The sequence below is a fragment of the Micrasema longulum genome, unplaced genomic scaffold (assembly GCF_059751315.1).
Source record: "Micrasema longulum isolate JH-2025_06_02 unplaced genomic scaffold, ASM5975131v1 h1tg000308l, whole genome shotgun sequence".
In the NCBI taxonomy this organism is placed as follows: Eukaryota; Metazoa; Arthropoda; class Insecta; order Trichoptera; family Brachycentridae; genus Micrasema; species Micrasema longulum.
The window spans coordinates 41,649-61,562 of record NW_028277512.1 but is presented as its reverse complement, the minus strand read 5'-3'; the positions used below and the strand labels follow the sequence as shown (position 1 = coordinate 61,562).

At 34.6% G+C, this 19,914-nt stretch overlaps 1 protein-coding gene across 3 annotated transcripts in view; it reads left to right on the top strand.

The window, feature by feature from the left end:
* Nucleotides 1–19,203, top strand: part of LOC148282628 (inositol polyphosphate-4-phosphatase type I A) — a 54,258-nt gene extending 35,055 nt beyond the window's left edge. For 2 of the 3 annotated variants that reach the window (XM_088224760.1, XM_088224762.1), the window contains 13 exons: nucleotides 122–221; nucleotides 1,920–2,132; nucleotides 2,769–3,320; nucleotides 3,758–3,952; nucleotides 4,153–4,278; nucleotides 4,531–4,825; nucleotides 5,089–5,276; nucleotides 8,385–8,596; nucleotides 8,769–8,865; nucleotides 9,492–9,678; nucleotides 11,920–12,042; nucleotides 12,164–12,299; nucleotides 16,322–17,253. In XM_088224760.1, coding sequence (XP_088080886.1) covers nucleotides 122–221; nucleotides 1,920–2,132; nucleotides 2,769–3,320; nucleotides 3,758–3,952; nucleotides 4,153–4,278; nucleotides 4,531–4,825; nucleotides 5,089–5,276; nucleotides 8,385–8,596; nucleotides 8,769–8,865; nucleotides 9,492–9,678; nucleotides 11,920–12,042; nucleotides 12,164–12,299; nucleotides 16,322–16,454 — 2,557 coding nt within the window. In that variant the 3' untranslated portion in view covers nucleotides 16,455–17,253. Of the gene's footprint in view, nucleotides 1–121; nucleotides 222–1,919; nucleotides 2,133–2,768; nucleotides 3,321–3,757; nucleotides 3,953–4,152; nucleotides 4,279–4,530; nucleotides 4,826–5,088; nucleotides 5,277–8,384; nucleotides 8,597–8,768; nucleotides 8,866–9,491; nucleotides 9,679–11,919; nucleotides 12,043–12,163; nucleotides 12,300–16,321; nucleotides 17,254–19,065 lie in introns of those variants that run through there. The other variant, XR_015822052.1, reaches the window with a different exon arrangement.
* Nucleotides 19,204–19,914: the final 711 nt, after the last annotated feature.

Below are 19,914 nucleotides of genomic sequence, written 5' to 3'. Positions count from 1 at the left end.
ATTATGAATTCTGTGTTTTTTCATTATATTCCTATATCTTTGTTTACACAATTTAACTATGAAAATATTATCTAGTGCTTACATAAAACAAGTACATACTGAGTTAATACTTTTTTTTCAGTTTGGTTCAACAGATGAAGAATGTGACTGCGAAGACAGCCGACACTCGTGTTATACAAGCTAGCGAAGCGGTGCAAGCCATCAAACAGCTTCGCGGAGAGGTAATCCATTTACAGTACATTTAAAGAACATGCATTCATTTTATAAAAATCATCCAGCTGTAATATCTAATATGCGAATTGCAAAAAGTTAAGAAGACAATGAGTATATCCAAATATCGTCGATTAAACGAACTGGTATAGAAAGAGGTATAAACATGGAAAAGTATTTTCAGGTGAATCTCACCTGCATCAATACAGGTTTCATCCCTTTTACTTCACAAAAGTCAACAGATGGGAGGGTTGAGGAATATGATAAAAAAAAATACGTATTATAACAACGAACTTTAAGTCATATAGGCGGGTAAAAAATGTGGTGTTCGGAATCATTTTTCGGAGATAAATAATTCAAAAGTAAAATGTGTATATTGTAGCCAGTTTGTAGCCGTTTCACAAAATTTTACAGGTAAATTACTTAGGTATTTAAAAAAACATCTAGGTGTCAGCGCCACACGAACAAGTACTAACTCCAAGTCTTGTTCAACCATCAATGTCGATGTAAACCATCCTTCAACCAACAGTAACCATTTGTTGCTTCATTTTTAGTTAAACCTCTTCCCAATAGAAATAGTCAAGAAATCGACAAACAACTGGTGGCTATGATCACAAAAGAATATCACCCATTCAGCATTGTCGAAGATCCTGAGTTTAAAAACCTAGTACATCTGTTATGTCCAGCTTATTAAATTCCTAAGAAAGACGTTAAGTACGAGTTTACCCGCTCAATATGATTGTAATAATAAAAATACGTAAATAGTTTTATTCCACTTAAATTTATAAATTTTTACCAGTGACCGGGTTTCGTCGTGACCGACATCGTCAGACTGGTGGGAGACTAACCCGAAACCTGGTCACTGGTAAAAATTTATATATAAAAGTGGAATAAAACTAAATAAGTATTTTAATTATTATAATTAAAATGCAGTTCCACTAAGAAATATGCTGTCAAAAACACGAAAATGGCAGCGATAAATGTTTGCAAAATACAATAAACTGTTTTTAAAATCATAACTAAAATTGCAAATATCTCCGAAAAAAGAGTTGATATAATGGATAAAGGCTAACTTCAGACTCCAGAGCTGTCAGTTTTCAAATTTGTGCGGATTGCAAATTTCTCAGACGATAATTGCGAGAAAAAAATGGGACTTCAAAAATTATTCATAAATCGCAGGAAAATTCAAATTGCGGGGACGTAATTTCGGGGTTTCACTTTATGCGGAAATCAAAATTTCCATCCTCTATTTTATTTTATTAACATATATGACAAATCAGCCTTTTACAAAAATTTATAAAATTAACATATTTGAACATATTACATGGTAAAAAGCATGAACTCCTAATTTCTTTATAACAAAGATATTTTTTTTAATTCTAAATCCACGCCAAATTAGAGATTTTGGACAGTAAGAAAACATACGGTAATCCCAAAGATTTTTAAAGTGTGTATTTTTGTCATGTGTATCAACATATTTTAGAAAACAAAATTACTTTAAAACCCTCTCATTGAAAAATACAAAATGTTTAAATTATGAAAAATCACTAATTTGCCTCTCCTGAAAAGTTGAGTTTTTTAAGATACTGTAGTTTACTTCTCGCATACAGATATTCATATACCGTGGCTGTAGTAGAAGCTGAATGAAGACAAAAGCTAGATTGCATATCAGTAATTTATTTATAGCTATATATGTGTCTCTGCGCTAGGTGGTACGAGCAATGCGTGGCTTGTTGCGGCTAGCTTCTTCCCGCACTGCAGCAGGGATGATGGCGCTAGCGGAGCAGATGGTAGCGCGCACGCGAGCGCTACTCTCCCTGTGGGACCCTGGGCAGGTGGAGGACGCCCTCGCTTTCATCGAACGGCACAAGATTGCCACTCCACAGCCCGACACAGCCGAAACCAAACTTCCACGACCTGAGGTATATCCCAGTAATTGCTTAATCAGTAGTTTCACTTTCAAATCATTCAATTTCATTTTTAAATACGAAAAAAAATCACAATGAAACTAGTAACTTGAGAACAAACATAAAAGGTAAAACATTTTCTCAAAAAAAAATTCAAAATGGGTGCAGCTAAATTGACCTTTTTGTTTAACTGTTCAATTGTCTCGAAAGCTATTTTGCATTGAATCTTATAATACATGTTTCAAACATATTTTTTATTTGCAGCTTTTATAATTCAATGGCCTTTACAGTTTAGGAAGTTTTATAGTCTTTATGTCGATAAATTGCTATGCAGAAACTTGAAAAGTGGTAAAAGAAACACTATTGGAGGTAACAAAAGTTGTGAAAATAAAAAGGTTTTAAAAGTTTCCATGAAAGCGTGAAGAGATTTGCGTGAGAGCGAATGAAATTACGGTTAAATTTTATTTTAAGGGATTTTAAGTGATAAATACTGGTATATTCCTTAGTGTCGAACATTAATTTTGTTTCTATGTAAAATAATTTTTTTCATACGTTTTATTCATTAGTTGTATTTATTTATTGAATAAAACCTAATATAGAATTCTTACTGTAGAAAGTTTTATATCTAATCATCTGTTTTGTATGTCTCAGGTTCTATCGCCGTTCAAACAGCTCACGCAACAGTTGAGCCTTTTAGACTTGAAGAGTCCAGAAATTGAAGACTTCGCAACACCATCGACGCCTCAAAGCCAATGGCCGAGTGACAGTCAGAATAATGATGCATCAATTTCTGGCTTAACTCGTAATTACCCTTCAGTATTTAACCCACAAAATCTTTCTGAGAATGCCGAGGCAATTCGAGTATCGGATAAAAACAAAACTGATCATCCACCTACAGATGACGGTGATCTTAATTTCCACTCTGAGTATTTTGTGGATGATTCTGATGAAAGGCTGCGACTTGGAGAATTTAGGAGCTTCAATTATGTCGATGAGACTTCAGAATACGGACTGAGTGAAAACTCTCTCGCTTCTTCGAACGCTCGAGAACCTCTCGACGTGCAAAAGGAATCCAAAGAGTTCTATTCTCTGGATTGTGGAAATATACCAACTGATGGAGAGTACCTGAATCTACTTCAGCCACCTTTAGAAATAAATGAAAATGGTGATAAACTCACAAGTGATGATCACAGAGAGAATGAAGTAAGAATATTTCAAATTGTTTTAAGTTTGGTTTTATTTTACATACATTAAATCATAACGGACAATGTAAATGATGTATGCTTCCATTGGTAAAATCTAATTCATATTGTATTTATAAATTTATATGTATGTAGAAAATGTACTTTGTGAGACATACATATTTTTAATTATAAAACACCGAAAACACTATAAAAAATCCTTATCTTCAATAATTAAACCTTTAGCAGCTACACTTAAAACTCTTTCTTTTAGATTCAAATAGTTATGGTTTATGCAATTCAAAGACAATCCCTACAAGGGATCTCTCTAAAAACATCTTTCAATATTATAATTGTTTTTTTTTTCTTCATAAAAACAGTTTGCATCTTAATGAATTATTCCAATTCATTAAAACGTTGGTTATAGAGTTTGAGTAATGTTGAAACAATATTTTTCAGAGCACTTTATTATCGGACGAGTCATGCTCGGGAACTCTCGGTTGCAATAACGACACAACCTCTAAACAGTTTTTGGATATGCACACCATGTCGAGTTCTCCTTCAGCTAACTACTACCAACCTAATGATGAACCGGAGCCTTGGGACCTGACACAGCTGAATGTGGAGGCTAGCGTCATGTGCTTAGTTAGCAAGGTATGTCAATCCACATCTATGTGCGGTAAATATTCACAAGCGATTTTAATCAGCGGCGATGCGATATATGTCTATATCTTTAATACTGTTTGCATTATTTTGTCATGTTTCTAACCTCATTATGTACTTTCGCAAAATATATTTTTATTGATGTGTTCTGGTGTAAGTTCCCTTTAAGTTTGTTCATCGATTGCTTTCAGGTTAAATTTCTTTGTGGAAGATGTGGAAGTCCCGCAGTTAGGTTAAGGGGACAAGGCGGTTCCATGAATACTTGTTCATCTAGTTTCAAAAGAGTTTCTAAGAATGGCCTATCTTCTGAAGACAAGGTACTATTAACCAATCACAAAAATTTAGACCACCGAATGTTGGTGTTATTATTTGCCAAACTTTTTCCCTTTTCCCCGCTTTTTGCTATGAAATGTTTAGGCCCCATTTTCCCCATTTTTGCACGTTTTCATACAAATATTATTTAATTTTTCCTCAGTTTTGCACCATTACTAATAATTTGGTTTAAATCGATTTGTTAACGTATGGTATTAAAACTAACTGGCCTTTATTTATTCTGATTTTGTCCACAGAACATTGTCATCAACCAACCACAGACTGACAAGTCATCGTGCAATACCAGCTCTTTTTGTGAAAGCAAAAGTAATATTCAAGTAGATCCGTTATCAAAGGCTCAAAGTACGAATTGCAAGAAGAGTGATGAAGGAAGGTCATCTCCAGAATATATTCACATTCCTCTAAAAGCTGAAGACAATAGTGGCAATTCGAAACACACGTCGTCTGCAGCGACAGATGCTGATGAGGCGCTCTCTAAGACTGTCGAAACCGTCAATAGGGTTATGAAAAAAGGAAACAAATTTACTGATGGTAAGTGCTTTTTTCCTGTAACCTAAACTTTGGAATAACACTGAGATGTTTCAACCCTCTATCCACATCCGAAGGTGCATAGGCCATGCACTATGTATTTCTTATATCATCATTCCCCACATTGGCCCTGCCAGGAATCAAACCCAGGACCTCACGAATGGTAGGCACAGATGCCAACCCCTACACCACGATGCGGACTTATCTAAGAACAGACTGTAATGTTTTAGCGAGAAAATGTCACAAATATATATTTTTATTTCCAGGTCTGGTGTTGGCCGATGTGGGCGACTGGGCAGCCGAGTTGAGGCCGTCCATGCGCAAGCTGCGGCAGGCAATGGACGGGCTGCTGAAGGGAGGCCGCCTAGCCCACGCGGTACTGCGTGTACAGGGTCCTCCTCAACAACAGGCTGTGGCTCTACAGTTACGGAGGGACGTGTGCTTTTCACAATCTGTAAGTCATAAAGCACACCCTTTAAAAAAATAATATTTGTCCTATTATTAGGCCGTAACCTAACCGTCAATTTGTGTAAAAAAAAAATGTGTAAAATTTCTATCCATACAGTTTTGCCATTTAAATGGTACTTGATTTACGCCTTTGCCATGAAAGTCTTGTTGGCGGGAGTCAATAAATACTATTAACATGTTTTTCTCTTCGTCGGCCTCGTGGTGTCAGCGCTTTTGCCTACCATGCAAGAGGTCTCGAGTTCCATTCCTGACATGGTTGATACGAAATATTTATTTAAAGGGGTATTTTTACACTAGAATATTTCATAGTCCCTGGACTGGCACCTAAAGCGTCAGACTGATCATCTTACCTTCAAGTAACAAAAATAATCAAAATACGCTGCGATTAATGTACCAATGTAGTGCCCTATGCACCATTAGGTTCGGAAACGGAATAAAGATGATGATGATGTTTTTCTCTGACACTGAAGTAAAAATTTTACCCTTTCAAAAAGTTATCAACATTTCCAAAAAATATATTATTGCAAAATCCAGCAAGTATGGGTAGGGGTCGTATTGACATGGACCTTGCAAAATGTGATTAAAGCAAGCCGCTTAGCACAGTTGTTAAACTGAGTTGATAAAGCCCGGTTGGCAACGTCCACCCCCCTGCCTGGGGGTAGGGCGGGGGTTCAAAGTGTCCATCTGCCACGCTAATGTCAAATTCAAGGAATCGAAAACAAATTTTCTCTGCTTGGAGAAATGAATAGCGAAATGACAATGGTACCAAAGTATGAAGAACTGAATCGATATTTATGAAAAATACCACAATGATTAACAAAAAAAAGCATCTATCGATAAGGGATCGATACCCCAACCAACAAAACTGAATGAATGATGAAAACCTGATAATATCCGGTGACGAAGTGACCAAAATGTTAACGAAAAGGCGGACTGTAAATGAAAATCGAATTTCGTTCAGTTTTGTGAATTGGGAAATATTTGAGAAAGGATAGGAATATGGAATGGATACCTACCTTTAATATGGTTTGAATGTTCTTCAATTTCTGGCACTGGATGACAAAATGAACTATAAAATGAGACAATGTTTTCCACGACGCGCGACGATTCCAACCCCTTTTTATCCGATTTTATGTCAAGTCAAAAATGTTGTTTTGTTTTGTTCTAAATCCGAATCTTCTAATTTTGAATATCTTCTTATAAGGATGGGTCAAAGGAAGGATAAGAACGAAAGGTAATCGGCCAGGAATAAAAATTAAGTTAGAGTTATGATAAAAACGTTACTAGTGTTAAGTAAATAACAGCATTTATCGATACTATTCCTGGATTTAAATGGATACTGAAGAATAACCTACAATATTCAACTGTCATCGTATGCACAAAAATGAATTACAATTAGCGAATCTTTGTTTTTTAAAACCCACTAAAGGATTTATATTATATTATGGATTAAAATATCAATTCGTTTCGATTAAAATATCAAAATATTTATTTATTTTAAAGCAAATTTACTTTCAAACCACCGACACATAAGTATGATCAATTACTTACTTATTATTGTAACTTCCGTGTTAAGATATACAAAATATATTCGTTATCTCTTTCTCACACATAACGAGTGCGTATATTGTCACCTCCCTTAGACTGTCGTAAGTCAAATTGATGTATTTTAAAGAATACTAGCCCTTATGAAGAAGTATTGAAAGACTAAATTGCATTAATGAAAGCTGCAAGATTTCACTGTAATCGCAAGTGTACTTTTTCGAACAAGATTATAAAATTTTAGGTTTAAAGACATATTTGAATTAGTGTTTTTAAGTTAGCCGAGTAATCTCGTGTAATCCATTAGTAATAATTTTTGCCAATAGAGGCGCAACTGGTCGCCGTATGGAATAAAAGAATATGATATAAATTTACTTACCCAAGAAAAGTAATATATTTTTTTGGTGATGTGTTTTTTCCTAATAATACTGTAACATAAAACATTACTTTCGATGTCAAAAAAATATGTTAAGCTGCGTGTAATCGATTATAAGGAGCATTCGCCCCCGATAGCCGGTTGGGTTAAATCCATATTGAAAGATTCTGGGGTTTAATCTCATCCCGGGAGTATTCGATCGGCAGTGGCATCTCTCAACACTGGCAGCAGAACCATACACCGGACGATATCCTGGCAAGGGAAAATTGGCGAAGTGCAAACACTTTCGCTAAATATTATTGCCAACGAGTGGTCAACTTCGACAGCTGTACATCATCTTCGATGGCACCATTATTTGAACCTTTACAAACTTAAGCCTAACATTCGCATCAGTGTGTCTTACATTTGGTCACCAGGCGATAACAAACGAGTCTCAATATGGTTTCAAATAACGGCATATGAAACATAATAGAAAAGTTTTACCTACCACTAAAACTTATATCATGAGCCCAGCCTTATTTGAAACCGAGGCAATTTCCGCCTGTTGAGACTAATGAAGTTTTCTATGAAAAACATAAACACACGAAATCCACAGAATTTTTTTTTGTGGATTTTCTGCTGGGATGACCCAAATGTAATGAAGTGGTGCCAATGGAAGGACGTAAAAGTGACACAAAATAGGAACTTAGCGGCACTTTCTCAATATGATTTCAAATAAGGCTGGGCACATAATATAAGTCTTAATTGTAGGTAAAACTTTTCTATTTTTTTCCATGTATTTTTCATTTCCTCACTTTACCGTTTTCCTCAGTTTTACACTTTTTTTTATTGCTCCCTCGAAAAACGTAAAGAAGGGGTTTTACATTACTAAATAATTTTGGCTTCTCCTGAAGAGTTTTAAGTGGTTTCCTCTCCACGTGAGCAAATGCTGAGAAGTTCCTGATTAGCCCACATTAATATATCCCTCCTGATCCCAATAGTTTAGATAAATTTTAAGATATTTAATAGCAAAAAAATCCACTTTTTGAAATATAAACCTTGTATATTATAAGCAAGGTAAATAATAAAGCAACTCCCATATAAAAAAAATAAAAAAATAAATAAATAATAAATAAATAATAATTTTGGTACTTCTTAGACCAGTTTTTTAAAATGAATTTTGTTATTCGGTTTCAGCTGACATCTGTGATAACGGGCCTAGTGTGCTGGGTGTGGAGCACGGATGCCGCCACAGTGGGCGCCCTCCTGCGGGCGGGTGTGGGACCACTGTGCTCGGTGCAGGGCCTGCTGAGCCTGCACGGCGCCGAGCTGCCCATGTGGGGCGACGTGCTCATAGCTGTCGAGGACCTGCGCACTGTACAATTCCAGCTCACGCCCTGGGACAACAGGTTAGTATCGCGCTCTACGTGATTATGATATCGTTTGAAAAAATACAAATAATCATCGAAAATATTTAGGGTGGATTTGAAATGTAATTTCCTTTTCCATATATGTATTTTTCTTTACATTACTTTAAAAATGTGTTTTAGGTGTTAAGTATTATGCTTCTCTGAATTGCAGAAAGACGGTTATGCCTCAGATATCTGGTTCCCGATTCTCCATCTCGGTAACGATTCCAGCTCCCGCTGATGTCTACGCACAACTGCCCATCAAACAGGTCATTCTTATTTTACAGTTCTTTATTTTGTACTTCTAAAATATAATTTTGAAATAAGTTTGATCCCCAATTTTAGTAAATTCATTATTAAACACGCTAGTCGCCGATTCCCGTGTCTCGTGCCTTAAAGATGCTCGAGTAAAATCAACCCCGCATTTACTTTTTAATTTAATTAAATTAATGATGATCTACTAATCTCATCTCATCTTTAGAAGGCCGGGTTTTCGGATCATTCGTAATAGTTAAAAATCAAAAGTCATAAGTTATTTTTGAGAAAGCATTCCCTTTTTCGTACAAAAAAGATTAAGTTTTTAAAATTGTTACTATTACTAATGATCAAACAACCCCGCCCGAGTCCCGCTGAACTGAAAGCGTGGAATTCATTTGGAGTTACGTATTTCAATTTTCCAAAGTATTATACAATACTAATTATGTATTAGTAATAACATAAATATAAATGCATACATATTCACAACTTTACTGTGCAATAATATTTTATTATCGTGGCCCCTATTATCGTGAGTCAGGAGTTATGGAATTTCGGTGTATAAGACGAAACCACGATTTCGTCCTACCTACCCGAATTGTTAGATTTGAGAAAATAAATGGTAAATCTATACTTTCAGTCTTCTTCATTCACAATAACTCCGGTGTTCTTCAATATTGGAATCAACGAGAAAGCCAGCATTGCGGAGTCGTTCGGTGCCACCGGACCCCAAGACAGATCTAATGCTGACAATTTTGAGAGACTCAACGAATACTTTCTGCGATTTAGAAAATTGACTCTGACATCTAACTCGGTGACTACGAGAGGTGAGTGTTTCAACATCTGGATTAGTGTGAACTTGTTTTTGACGCTTTACACCCGTCGGTTGACCCGGGAATTGCCGGAGAAATTATCAATATTTTGTGAAAACAGAAGTATTCTTAGCACCGAACTTCGGTGCTATTAAGAACATTCGATAGTGAGCGAGTTCTGTGATTTTTTTGTTCGTAAATAGACTATAAAACGAAGTTTTTACGATCATTATGTATCATATTATCGGCACTATGATTTCTCGAAGTTTTGGGATTTCGATCTCGCTCCGTGCGTGACATCCTGTGAGTTCTGCCGATTGGTGAATCGGCTTTCCGGTTACCGGAAATCTATCGCAAGATTCTTATTATTGATCGATCGGGAAGAACTCGCAACGTTGGAAATAGTTTTTTTTTTTGGAAAAAGTTGTTGGAAAAAGTTGAATTAAAGCGTAATATAACATTTTTAATTTTTCTTTGCTTAAAATATTTTTCAGTCTTTGGAAAACATCAGATAAATATCTGAGTTTTTCTGTTAGTTAGCTATATGTTCTTCCCATTTCAGTCTATAATCTATGCGTATACCCAAAAGTTTATAGCTTTCCCCTGAACTTATTTCGTAGCACTTATTACAGATATCTACATTACATTTTAAATCATGGATTGACAAATTCTGTAAAGGGCCGCGTTTGTTTGATATTTGAAAAGTCAATTGCATGTTTTTTCTCGGTTTAAAGTAAGTAAATTTGTTTCAAGCCAGTTATTAACTATCGTAATACTTTTTGTGGCGTCATTACAGGTCGACTCCCATGTTTTATTACAAACAATAATAGCGGTGTCATCAGCATATGAAAATATTTCTCCTTCTACTATAAAAGTGAGAAACAGTTTAAGTGATATATAAATAAAATTTCCCAATATTTAAGGAAAAAATCGTACGCATTTTATGCAAATTCGAATTATTATTTTCGTGATTTTAAGGTTGAGTACCTACATAAAATTATTTAAACATTTTTTTTTTTTAATTCAATAAAAAATAACACATTGCAGTATTGCTTGAAAATATATAAAATATTTTTAACAAAATCATTGGTAAATACGAATAATTCCCAATTATGACAGTTTTTACAATTTTTTTTGCAGTATATTTAGCTTAGTCTAGTACATTAATTGTATTTTTATGTAATTTTATTTTTTCCATGCATTTTAAATTTCCTCGCTTAAAAGTTTTCCTCAGTTTTATACTTTTTATGTTGCTCCCTCGAAAAACATAAAACGGGGGTTTTACTATATGTCATTTATTTCCTTCGAACGAAATGGCAAATATGTTTCCAGTAATATTTTTGTCAATAATATTTCGTATTATCAGCGCTACGACCTTTTGAAGTTTTATATTTCTGAAATAACTCCGCGTGTGACATCGGAGGTTCTCTTCAGCTTATTTCCGATCAGTTCTGCCCGTCGGTCCATTCGCGGCGAGCGAACTGGAAATCTTCCATAACTAGTGACGTATGTTTTTTTTTGTACATTTTCAGGAAACTTCGTCGTACACTTGAACGCTCCAATTTTTACCTCGCACGAGAAAACATTTACTGTATCGAATTTCCCATGGGGCTGAAGTTCCTCACTCGACCCGAGCGAGCACCCGCAGCCCATCGTATCGCTGTAATCTGTAGCTAATTTCGTAGTCTATAATTATAGAATCGTTTTTCTACGTATGGGTGACTGTTCAGTTAATACTCTAAGTTACACTGTGTAATATTTACTATTCCGCATACGTTTGAACATACCCGTTTCTTCGACTGTAGATTTTTGCGTAGTTAAAGAGCTGCAAAAGCTTTATCGACGCGGGTAACATTCATCTGACTGAATTATTTCACTCGTATATTAGGCGATGCCTGAAAATATCTTAAAATAAAATGTCCTTTTTGACCAGTCGGTTTATTGCGAGTTTTACTGAAACTTATGCGTTAAAAATCTTGTATCCCTATATTCTACATACTGAAATCTTGTGACATCTGTTAAAAATGAAGTCATTAGCCGACGAGAAAAAGCTTGTAGATTTTGGTTTAGTCTAAATTAAAGCTAACTAAACTAGCCACCTAGCAAAACATGAGCGAGAAATTATAATAATACACGCATAACAACATAGAGGAGTAGATCAGTAGCGTGTTTTTATTTTCATTTTAACACCTTAGTAATTAAATATCGTGAAAATGTATCAAGTTTAACGCCAGTATCATGTTTGTCCTTATTCAGTATCATCCGGAGTAAGGCCACTGGCAGAAGTGATGGAGTCCCTGAAGACTGCGGTGTACTCGAGAGTTTCCAAAAATATACAAGTATTACATCTGGCATCTAAAGCTGTACGTCAAATGTATGGTGAGTTCACTATTTATCTGATCAAATCGTCGCCTAGCCATGTAAACTGTCAATTTTATAGTAATTTCATCTGTTAGGCGACTCATCATTATTTCTTCACGAGTATTATAAATGCTTGCAGGAATCCGAGTGACATCTTGTAAAAGCGCTAAAGACCGCACGGGGATGTCATGTACTTTGGAACAGTGCCAGATTCTCGCTTCAGAATATCACTTGGCTGAACATGAATTCTCCAGAGCACTGGACTGCATGAGAAGGTATCTATTTTTCTTCTTAAATAAGTACTATTTTAAATGTTTAATATTATTACTTTACTTGTCTACTATATTTAGGTGGGCAGGCGGGCATACCTTATTCTTCTTCTCGGTCGTTTGCTCTTGGCAGAGTAGTCGCGGTCACGTTGGCAGGAGGGAAGCGCGTCGTTACGATCTGCCTTCACCCGCTTCTATCTTCACCGCTTCTGGAGGCCATCAGTCTGTCCGTCCGGCAGGACATCTTTCGCGAGATCAAGTTCCCTCTACTCCTTGTACCACTGATCTTTCCATATCGCACCCCCAGTTTTAGACTATGACAAGTCAAAAAACTGAGATTTTGAGTTAATAATGTAGAAGTATTGATAATATGATAAACTACCTGCTCAAAAACTATCACAAGTCTAAATGAACAGTTCTCAATTTAATAACACAAAATATAGTCTTGAATTTTCTTAAATCATGTTGTGTGATATTTCAAGACGATGATATTTTGAGTTACTATAGTCTTGAATCAGAAAACAACATTTTTATTAATTTTAGACTATTACATTTTGAGTTATCATAGTTTAAGAATAGACAAATGACTTAATTTTGAGTTTTGGTACCACATTAAATTTGCTAATATCATTATTTTTTTTTAATTTGCAATGCTTACATTGAGCTACCAGGAATGCAAGAAAAATTTGATTCTTAAACATAATAATTTAAAAGTCGTTAATACCGCTCGAAGAGAAAATCCATCGTCTTGTGAAGAAAACAATGATTGAAATTATTTCGATTGATGAATTTGCACCTATAAACCTTTGTAATTTTGCAAGAGACTTTGAAAGTCCTTATTATTTTTTTCAGTTACATTGATAAACTATTCAAATTTGTTGAGATGTTTTTTTTTGTTTTTATAGGTTATTTTGACCAAAAATTAAAAAAAAATGGTTCAAAATTAATGTTAGTTTATTATCAACAATATTTTGAGTTTGTCCAAATTTTTGTAGACAAGAACTGAATTCAACTAGAGTATGATATTTCAAAAACACGACTATAAACACAATTTCCTTATAATATTTTATTTTTTAAAACATTGCATTTTAAAATACAAATCCTGACAAACAAATTACAAAAAACCACGGTTAACTAAACACATTCTTTGATTTCTTTCGGAGAAATGAAACTTTAAATTCAATTATCTCAGAATGCTATTTTTTGACTTGTCATAGCCTAAAACTAGGGGTGCGATATCGTCTCTTCGTTTGGTAACGTGGCCGAAGTACCCGAAAACACGGATTCGTACAGTGGAAGAAAGACGCTGTTCAATACCCAGTTCTCAGATTATAAGGACATTAGTCCTACGAGCTGTCCACGGTATCCGCAGCATTCTACGCCAGCACCACATTTCGAATACGTCTATCTATCTCTCAGGGTCCACGTTTCTGTGGTGTACTAGAATATAAGAAAAATTAGGGCTATGACCATTTTTATTTTTTAGACTTGGTGATATTTTTTCAATTTCTTCAATCGCAGAGCGAGCCATAGCATTTCGTCTCTTAATTTCAGCAACGCACCCTCCTCTGTTTACTAGCATTTGGCCCGGATAAATATATTTGAGTTATTTCCGGTCTATTCTCATTTCTCCGGTCAATTATCATTTTGCTATTTTCCCCGTTGAATTCAAGGCCGAAATTATTGTTAGTATTTTCTAGTAAGGATACGTTTGCTTATCTCATCTTCATTATTGGCGAGAGTAGTGTCATCGGCGTATCTCAAAATGGATATTCGTCTTCCATTAATAGAGATGCCCTTGTCCCAATTCTTCGATACTATTCTCATTATATATTCTGTATAAATATTAAAAATTAAAGGTTACACGATACATCCCTGACGAACTCCAGTACGAGTTTCAAATGCATCCAAAAGGGATCTATGAAAAGCCGGAAGATCCATCCCAAAGCATTCCAAGTTATGTGACGAATCGACTAATCTACACATTCTAGACATTGGGGCACAAAAACTAAAGTTGCTCTTAAAAGATTAAATATTCCAATTACAGATACAAAAATAATAATCTCTCAATTACTTAACAATTCAGATTTGGATAAAAAACTGCTTTCTGATTTATGTAGATTTTGTAATATTTGTTTAGATCAAAATTATTTTCAGTATAATAATGTTATTTATAGCCAAACACAGGGTTTGCCGATGGGTCAACCGTCTAGTCCGTTATTTGCTGACATATTTATGAATGAACTGGATAATGAAATATTTTTGAGCACAGACAGCACCATTTATCAAACGTATCAAATTATGGCGCCGTTTTGTGGATGATGTTTTTTGTTTATTTACAGGGTCGGATCGAGAACTTCAAACATTTCTTAATTTCCTAAATTCATTACGTAAAGAAATAAAATTTACTTAAGAAATAGAAAAATATAAAACATTAAACTTTCTTGACCTGTCTTTAACAATAAAAAAATATAAAATTGATTTCGATAAATACCGTAAACCAACAGATACAGACACAATTATTCATAATTCTTCAAATCATCCAATTGCCCATAAACATTCCGCATTCCACTCAATGATACATAGGTTAATTAATGTTCCACTAGATGATACTAATTTTAAAAAAGAACTTAATACAATAAAACAGATTGCTAATAATAATGGATATAATGAGAACTCAATTGATAAAATATTAAATCAAAAACAAAAACTTATAAATAAATATTTATATTCGACTCCCACAGTAAATAAAGCGAACCCACCTAAACAATGGAGGCAGATTCTTTTTATAAATAACATTTTTTCAAAACAATTATCTAATTCCCTACCATCAAACATTAAACCGGCTTTCTACACAACTAATAATATAGGAACATTGTTAAAAAATAACAAAGACAAAGTCCATAAATATAATAAATCTGGGGTATACCAATTAAATTGTAATGATTGCGATTCAATCTACGTTGGAAAAACTAAAAGAAACTTTAATATTAGAGTAAAAGAACACTTAAGATGCTTAAATAATAATAATTTTACTGAATTCGCACTGGATTAAAAGTACTTCATGTTGAAAATAAAATATTAAAATCAGACAACTTAGAAATCTTAGAAATTAAAAAAGCGATTTATAATAAGAAAACAATAATTAATAACCAAATAAACAATATTTATTTTAGCCCTCTCCTGTCTAACTTAAAAAATAATGCTATAAAATTACCACCCGTGCAAGGAAAAAACTACTTGATTTATTAGGTTCACGTGTAGTATTTAGTAAACATGATAAAAATAAAAAAAGGAATCAATTCATTAGTTACGTAAACCTTGACGAAGAAGCTTGTTTGCTTTGAAACCGGTCGGTAGAAAATAAAAATTAGTGGTTAAAAACAAAGTTTTTTTTATTTATTTTACTTTTATATGTATTTATATCTAAAAATATATATACTTTCAACTAGATTCTTTAGTGAGAAAATATAAAAGACATAAATTTCATCTCATTATTACCCCTCCTGACCCTACTGATGTCCATGGGGATTTCGTCCACACCGAGAGCCTATTAATGAAGCTATCAGTTCGAGTCTTTTTCTTCGTATCCGTACCTGGAATGCATATATTGAATTCCCCTCGTACTAGTCCGAGGACCGTGAAATATTAAGATAGTAAAATTTTGTAAGTAAATATTTCACGTCAATTCTCAGTTAGGTAGACACGATCTTGAGAAATCTGTTAGCACAAAAATGAAGTTGACTACAGGAATTGTTACGTTAGTAAACCATTATTCTATTGTAGGCTTACAGGTTTCGATACACACGTATCGTATTCATTTAACTCCCGACTCCACGGGGCCGAAGTCTCGTGTCGAGTTGGTATTATTGCGAAAGGTTCTAACATTTGAATACAATATACGCAATATGAGGAAGGGTCATTCTCGATATATTTATGATGTGTATGATTTTTATTTATGTTTAACTACGCATATGCCTCGAATGGAAGAAGTTATTTCCATCTCACAGCAAGTTATTTTGTTTCAGCAAGGGCTGCAGGCGAGAGAACACGTATAAGAACACGGGTGTGCGGAAGTACGCCTTTAACAAATTGCAGATAATGGCATTACCGAAGGCATATCGTCCACCTTCGGGAACGTATGGATCGGCGCAAACATAATAAATCCGCCATCTCCACTTCTGATGCCAAAATGACTGATTCGGATACCTCTTGTGTGTAAATATAAATAATATTCAATATGGGTATAGTTTGAGCAGTGAATCAATTAGAATATATTTTTTGTAGCATTAAGTGCCAAAGGGTATTATAGGTTTTCTTATGAAATCCATATGTTATACGAGTGAATTATCATTATTGATAAACAAGATGAGGCTGTTATTAGATTGTCTGTTGGCATTAATATTTATGTATTATATTAAGAGAGTAAACCACACTTACAATAGGATAATATTTAACTAAAACTACTAAATCGGTATTTTTAAAGAATTCTTTACATTTTCAAAAAGAAGGAAATCATGTTTGTTTTTTTCCCCGATACATAAATCCCATCACATCAATAGATACTCAAATATTCCAATAAATAGTCAAAAAAATTTTAAAAAAATTTTCTCTTGTCAATTGAAACCGGATAATTGTTGCCGGTCTCGGTGTCATTATTGATCAAGTGCCGTATTACAAAATTTTATGCTTTTGCCAGGTGCCGGGTCGTGTTTATTTGAATTACTCATATTTTTATCATGGCCTTTAAAAGGGGACTAGATTTTCTGCCTGTATTTGAATTATTTGAACAATATTAATTGTTAATCCAACACAAAAAACGGTAGGAATTTTTTGTCACACGTTGAATGAATTTTAAAAAAAAAAATTAATGACAATATATTTGTACAATATATAATAATAAAATTTACAACTGCGGTACGTGTACATAAGTTATACTGACAAATAGTAGTAGAGAAAACACAAGGTTTGTGGGAAAAATGAAAAAATATATAATAACAGTGAAGGATTATTAAGTTTCAGATAATTTTTTAATTATCTTTTGGATTCATGGGTATTTTCAATATTTTTAAGGTTCGACGGAAGGTTGAAAGTATTTTTTTCAAGGTAGAGAAAATAATTTTGAGAATGCTCGGGGTTTAATATCGGGATTTTAATGTTATTCTGATATCTTGCAGATATATTAACTCGAAAGTTATTTATCTATTTTCTTTAAAAGTTTTGATGTTGAAGTTTTATGTGTTTTTATTTAATGCTAAATAAATGAGAATCCCGAGCTCGCTTCGTCGAAACGAAATGGTTCCCAGCCGTGAACCTCGCCTAGGACGTCAATCCTATTTAGCCATCTGACCACCGAACGCGTCTTGTCGTCTGGATCGAAGCTAGGGACAATATTGTCTCCTCCGACAGTCGGCGCCGGCGTAGAAGCTCGAGGTGCCGATGTTGAAGGGGTGACGGTCACTGTAGCCGGTCTTTGCGCCGATGCGTCCCGCTTCTCAAGGAATTTATCGAGCATTGCCTCTAAGCGCGTCTCTAACAATCGTTCGAAGACGACCCTCTACGGTTTCATGTCTTCGTCCGAATCGTCGGGATTGCCGTGAGCACGTCCGGTAGTGTTTGCTGACTCGTCGAAAGGACGTCTGCTTCGCGGCATCTTTGAGTAACCGACGAAAATTAAAAAATAAAAAAACGCAAAACTCAGAAACAAAATGGCGGCTAAGTGTCCTTTTTTCCCGATCTCAAAATGGCGGTTGAGAGTAAAATAAAACAAACAAAACTAGATTTAAAACTCGCAGTTCTTAAAACACAGTTTATTTAAACGAGAGAAAAGATGGACGGAACAACACAACAACGATGCGTATGTGGTGAATTCTGCAGGAGAGAGAGAGGGTAGAGCTTCAGGCTTCGGCTGACCCTTGCGGCGGTGGAAGTGTCCTAGTGTTGCCATCATTATAATATTTAGTAAATCATCATTATCATTCACTTTCCGCAACTAATGGTGCATAGGGCACCACATTGGCACACCGATCGCAGCGTATCTTTTTTCTCTAGTCATCGTTACGACGGTGTTCCACCGCATCACCATTCACTACGGCCGTTAAGATACGGGCACCGCTGTCCTAGGAAACCCTAGCTTTAGTCTTCCAGCAGATAAAACAAAAAGCACGAAAATAATATATATTATAAGGTAAAGTGGTTAGCGTGTTCGGTCGCCGTGCTCGAGGTTAACGTGAAATATTCATTCAGAGTGATTTTACATGGCAATTTTTAGTGTTAATGTGGAAATAATGAATATGTATTTATTATTTAGTTTTCATTATTATTTAGTCTTTTGAATCCATGTTTTATATTTATGATATTATATTTTCAATGCACACACCGAAATACTTAATTTATTATTTCCCACAAATCAGCACCGAAATTAAACTAGATTTACTGGAATTATTTATTTATTATTATTTTTTTAAAAATTATTATTATGCCTTTGTATCTCTCAGCAAATAAAACGAAAAAAAGTGTTCAATAATAAATTCAAATATCATCCTGCACCTGAGTTGGATTGATGATGGACGATGGATTACTCTAATCGTGTCCTAAATCATACCTGAAAGTACGACCCATTTCACACATTGGTCGAAATCCGCACGGCACACGAGACCCTCGGTGGGTTGATATTTATAGTATTCTAGTTATTTTCTTAAATTACATTTATTTATTTAATGTCAGGCTAACGCAATAATGTAACTAATCTCTACTCGATTTCCTTTTGCAGGATTTTCTCTTAAGAGTAGCCCCTGAATAAATTTTTAATAAATACGACACGATATAATAAATGTCCATCCACCCAAATTTTTTCATGCCGTGTGGATTCGGACGACTCGTGTTAATTGGGCCTATGCGTTCAATAAACACACACTATTGTATCCTTCGGAAGCCTGTAGAGACGTACCCATACTTACGCTATTTGAGTGCACGGAATGGCCTCAACTAGGATCGAGTTACCTATACCTACTAGCATCAACTGGTTTATTTAGAGATTTATTAATTTATTTCGGCGTCGCTCTGCAAATATCATTGATGGAGTTTCACTAAGGGCAGAACATACCTTTCCGTCAACCATTGTTAACCGTTTTAGTGCTAAGCAATTTTGGCAAAAATAAATGAAAATTGCTATACACATATTGATTAATTTAGAGGAAAAAATAATGGTGTCAAATAAAATGCAACTCCAACTTAGACAAATATCAATCAATTTTATTAATTATTTTTGCATTATAAAGATAAAATGTTTATTGTTTATTAATGTTTATTAAACATAAAGTGATATCAATATTATTGTATTTTATTTCTTTTAGAAAATAAAAAATCAAAAAAAAATAGCTCAACAATTATGTTTTGCCGCACAAATAGCGTGTAGGCCTTTCCTACAGCGTACGCAAATAAGGCGGGATCGCTTTATCCCACTCCCTCTGTTGCTACACACCTCGCACTGGCGTAAGTTACGTCCCGGTAATTTTTCCAGCGCAAATTTTTTCTTTGATGAAGATGGTTGTGTTGACACGCTATTTTTATGATTCATCCACTCCTTTTCGAGATCCTCAATAATTTTCGATGTGAATTG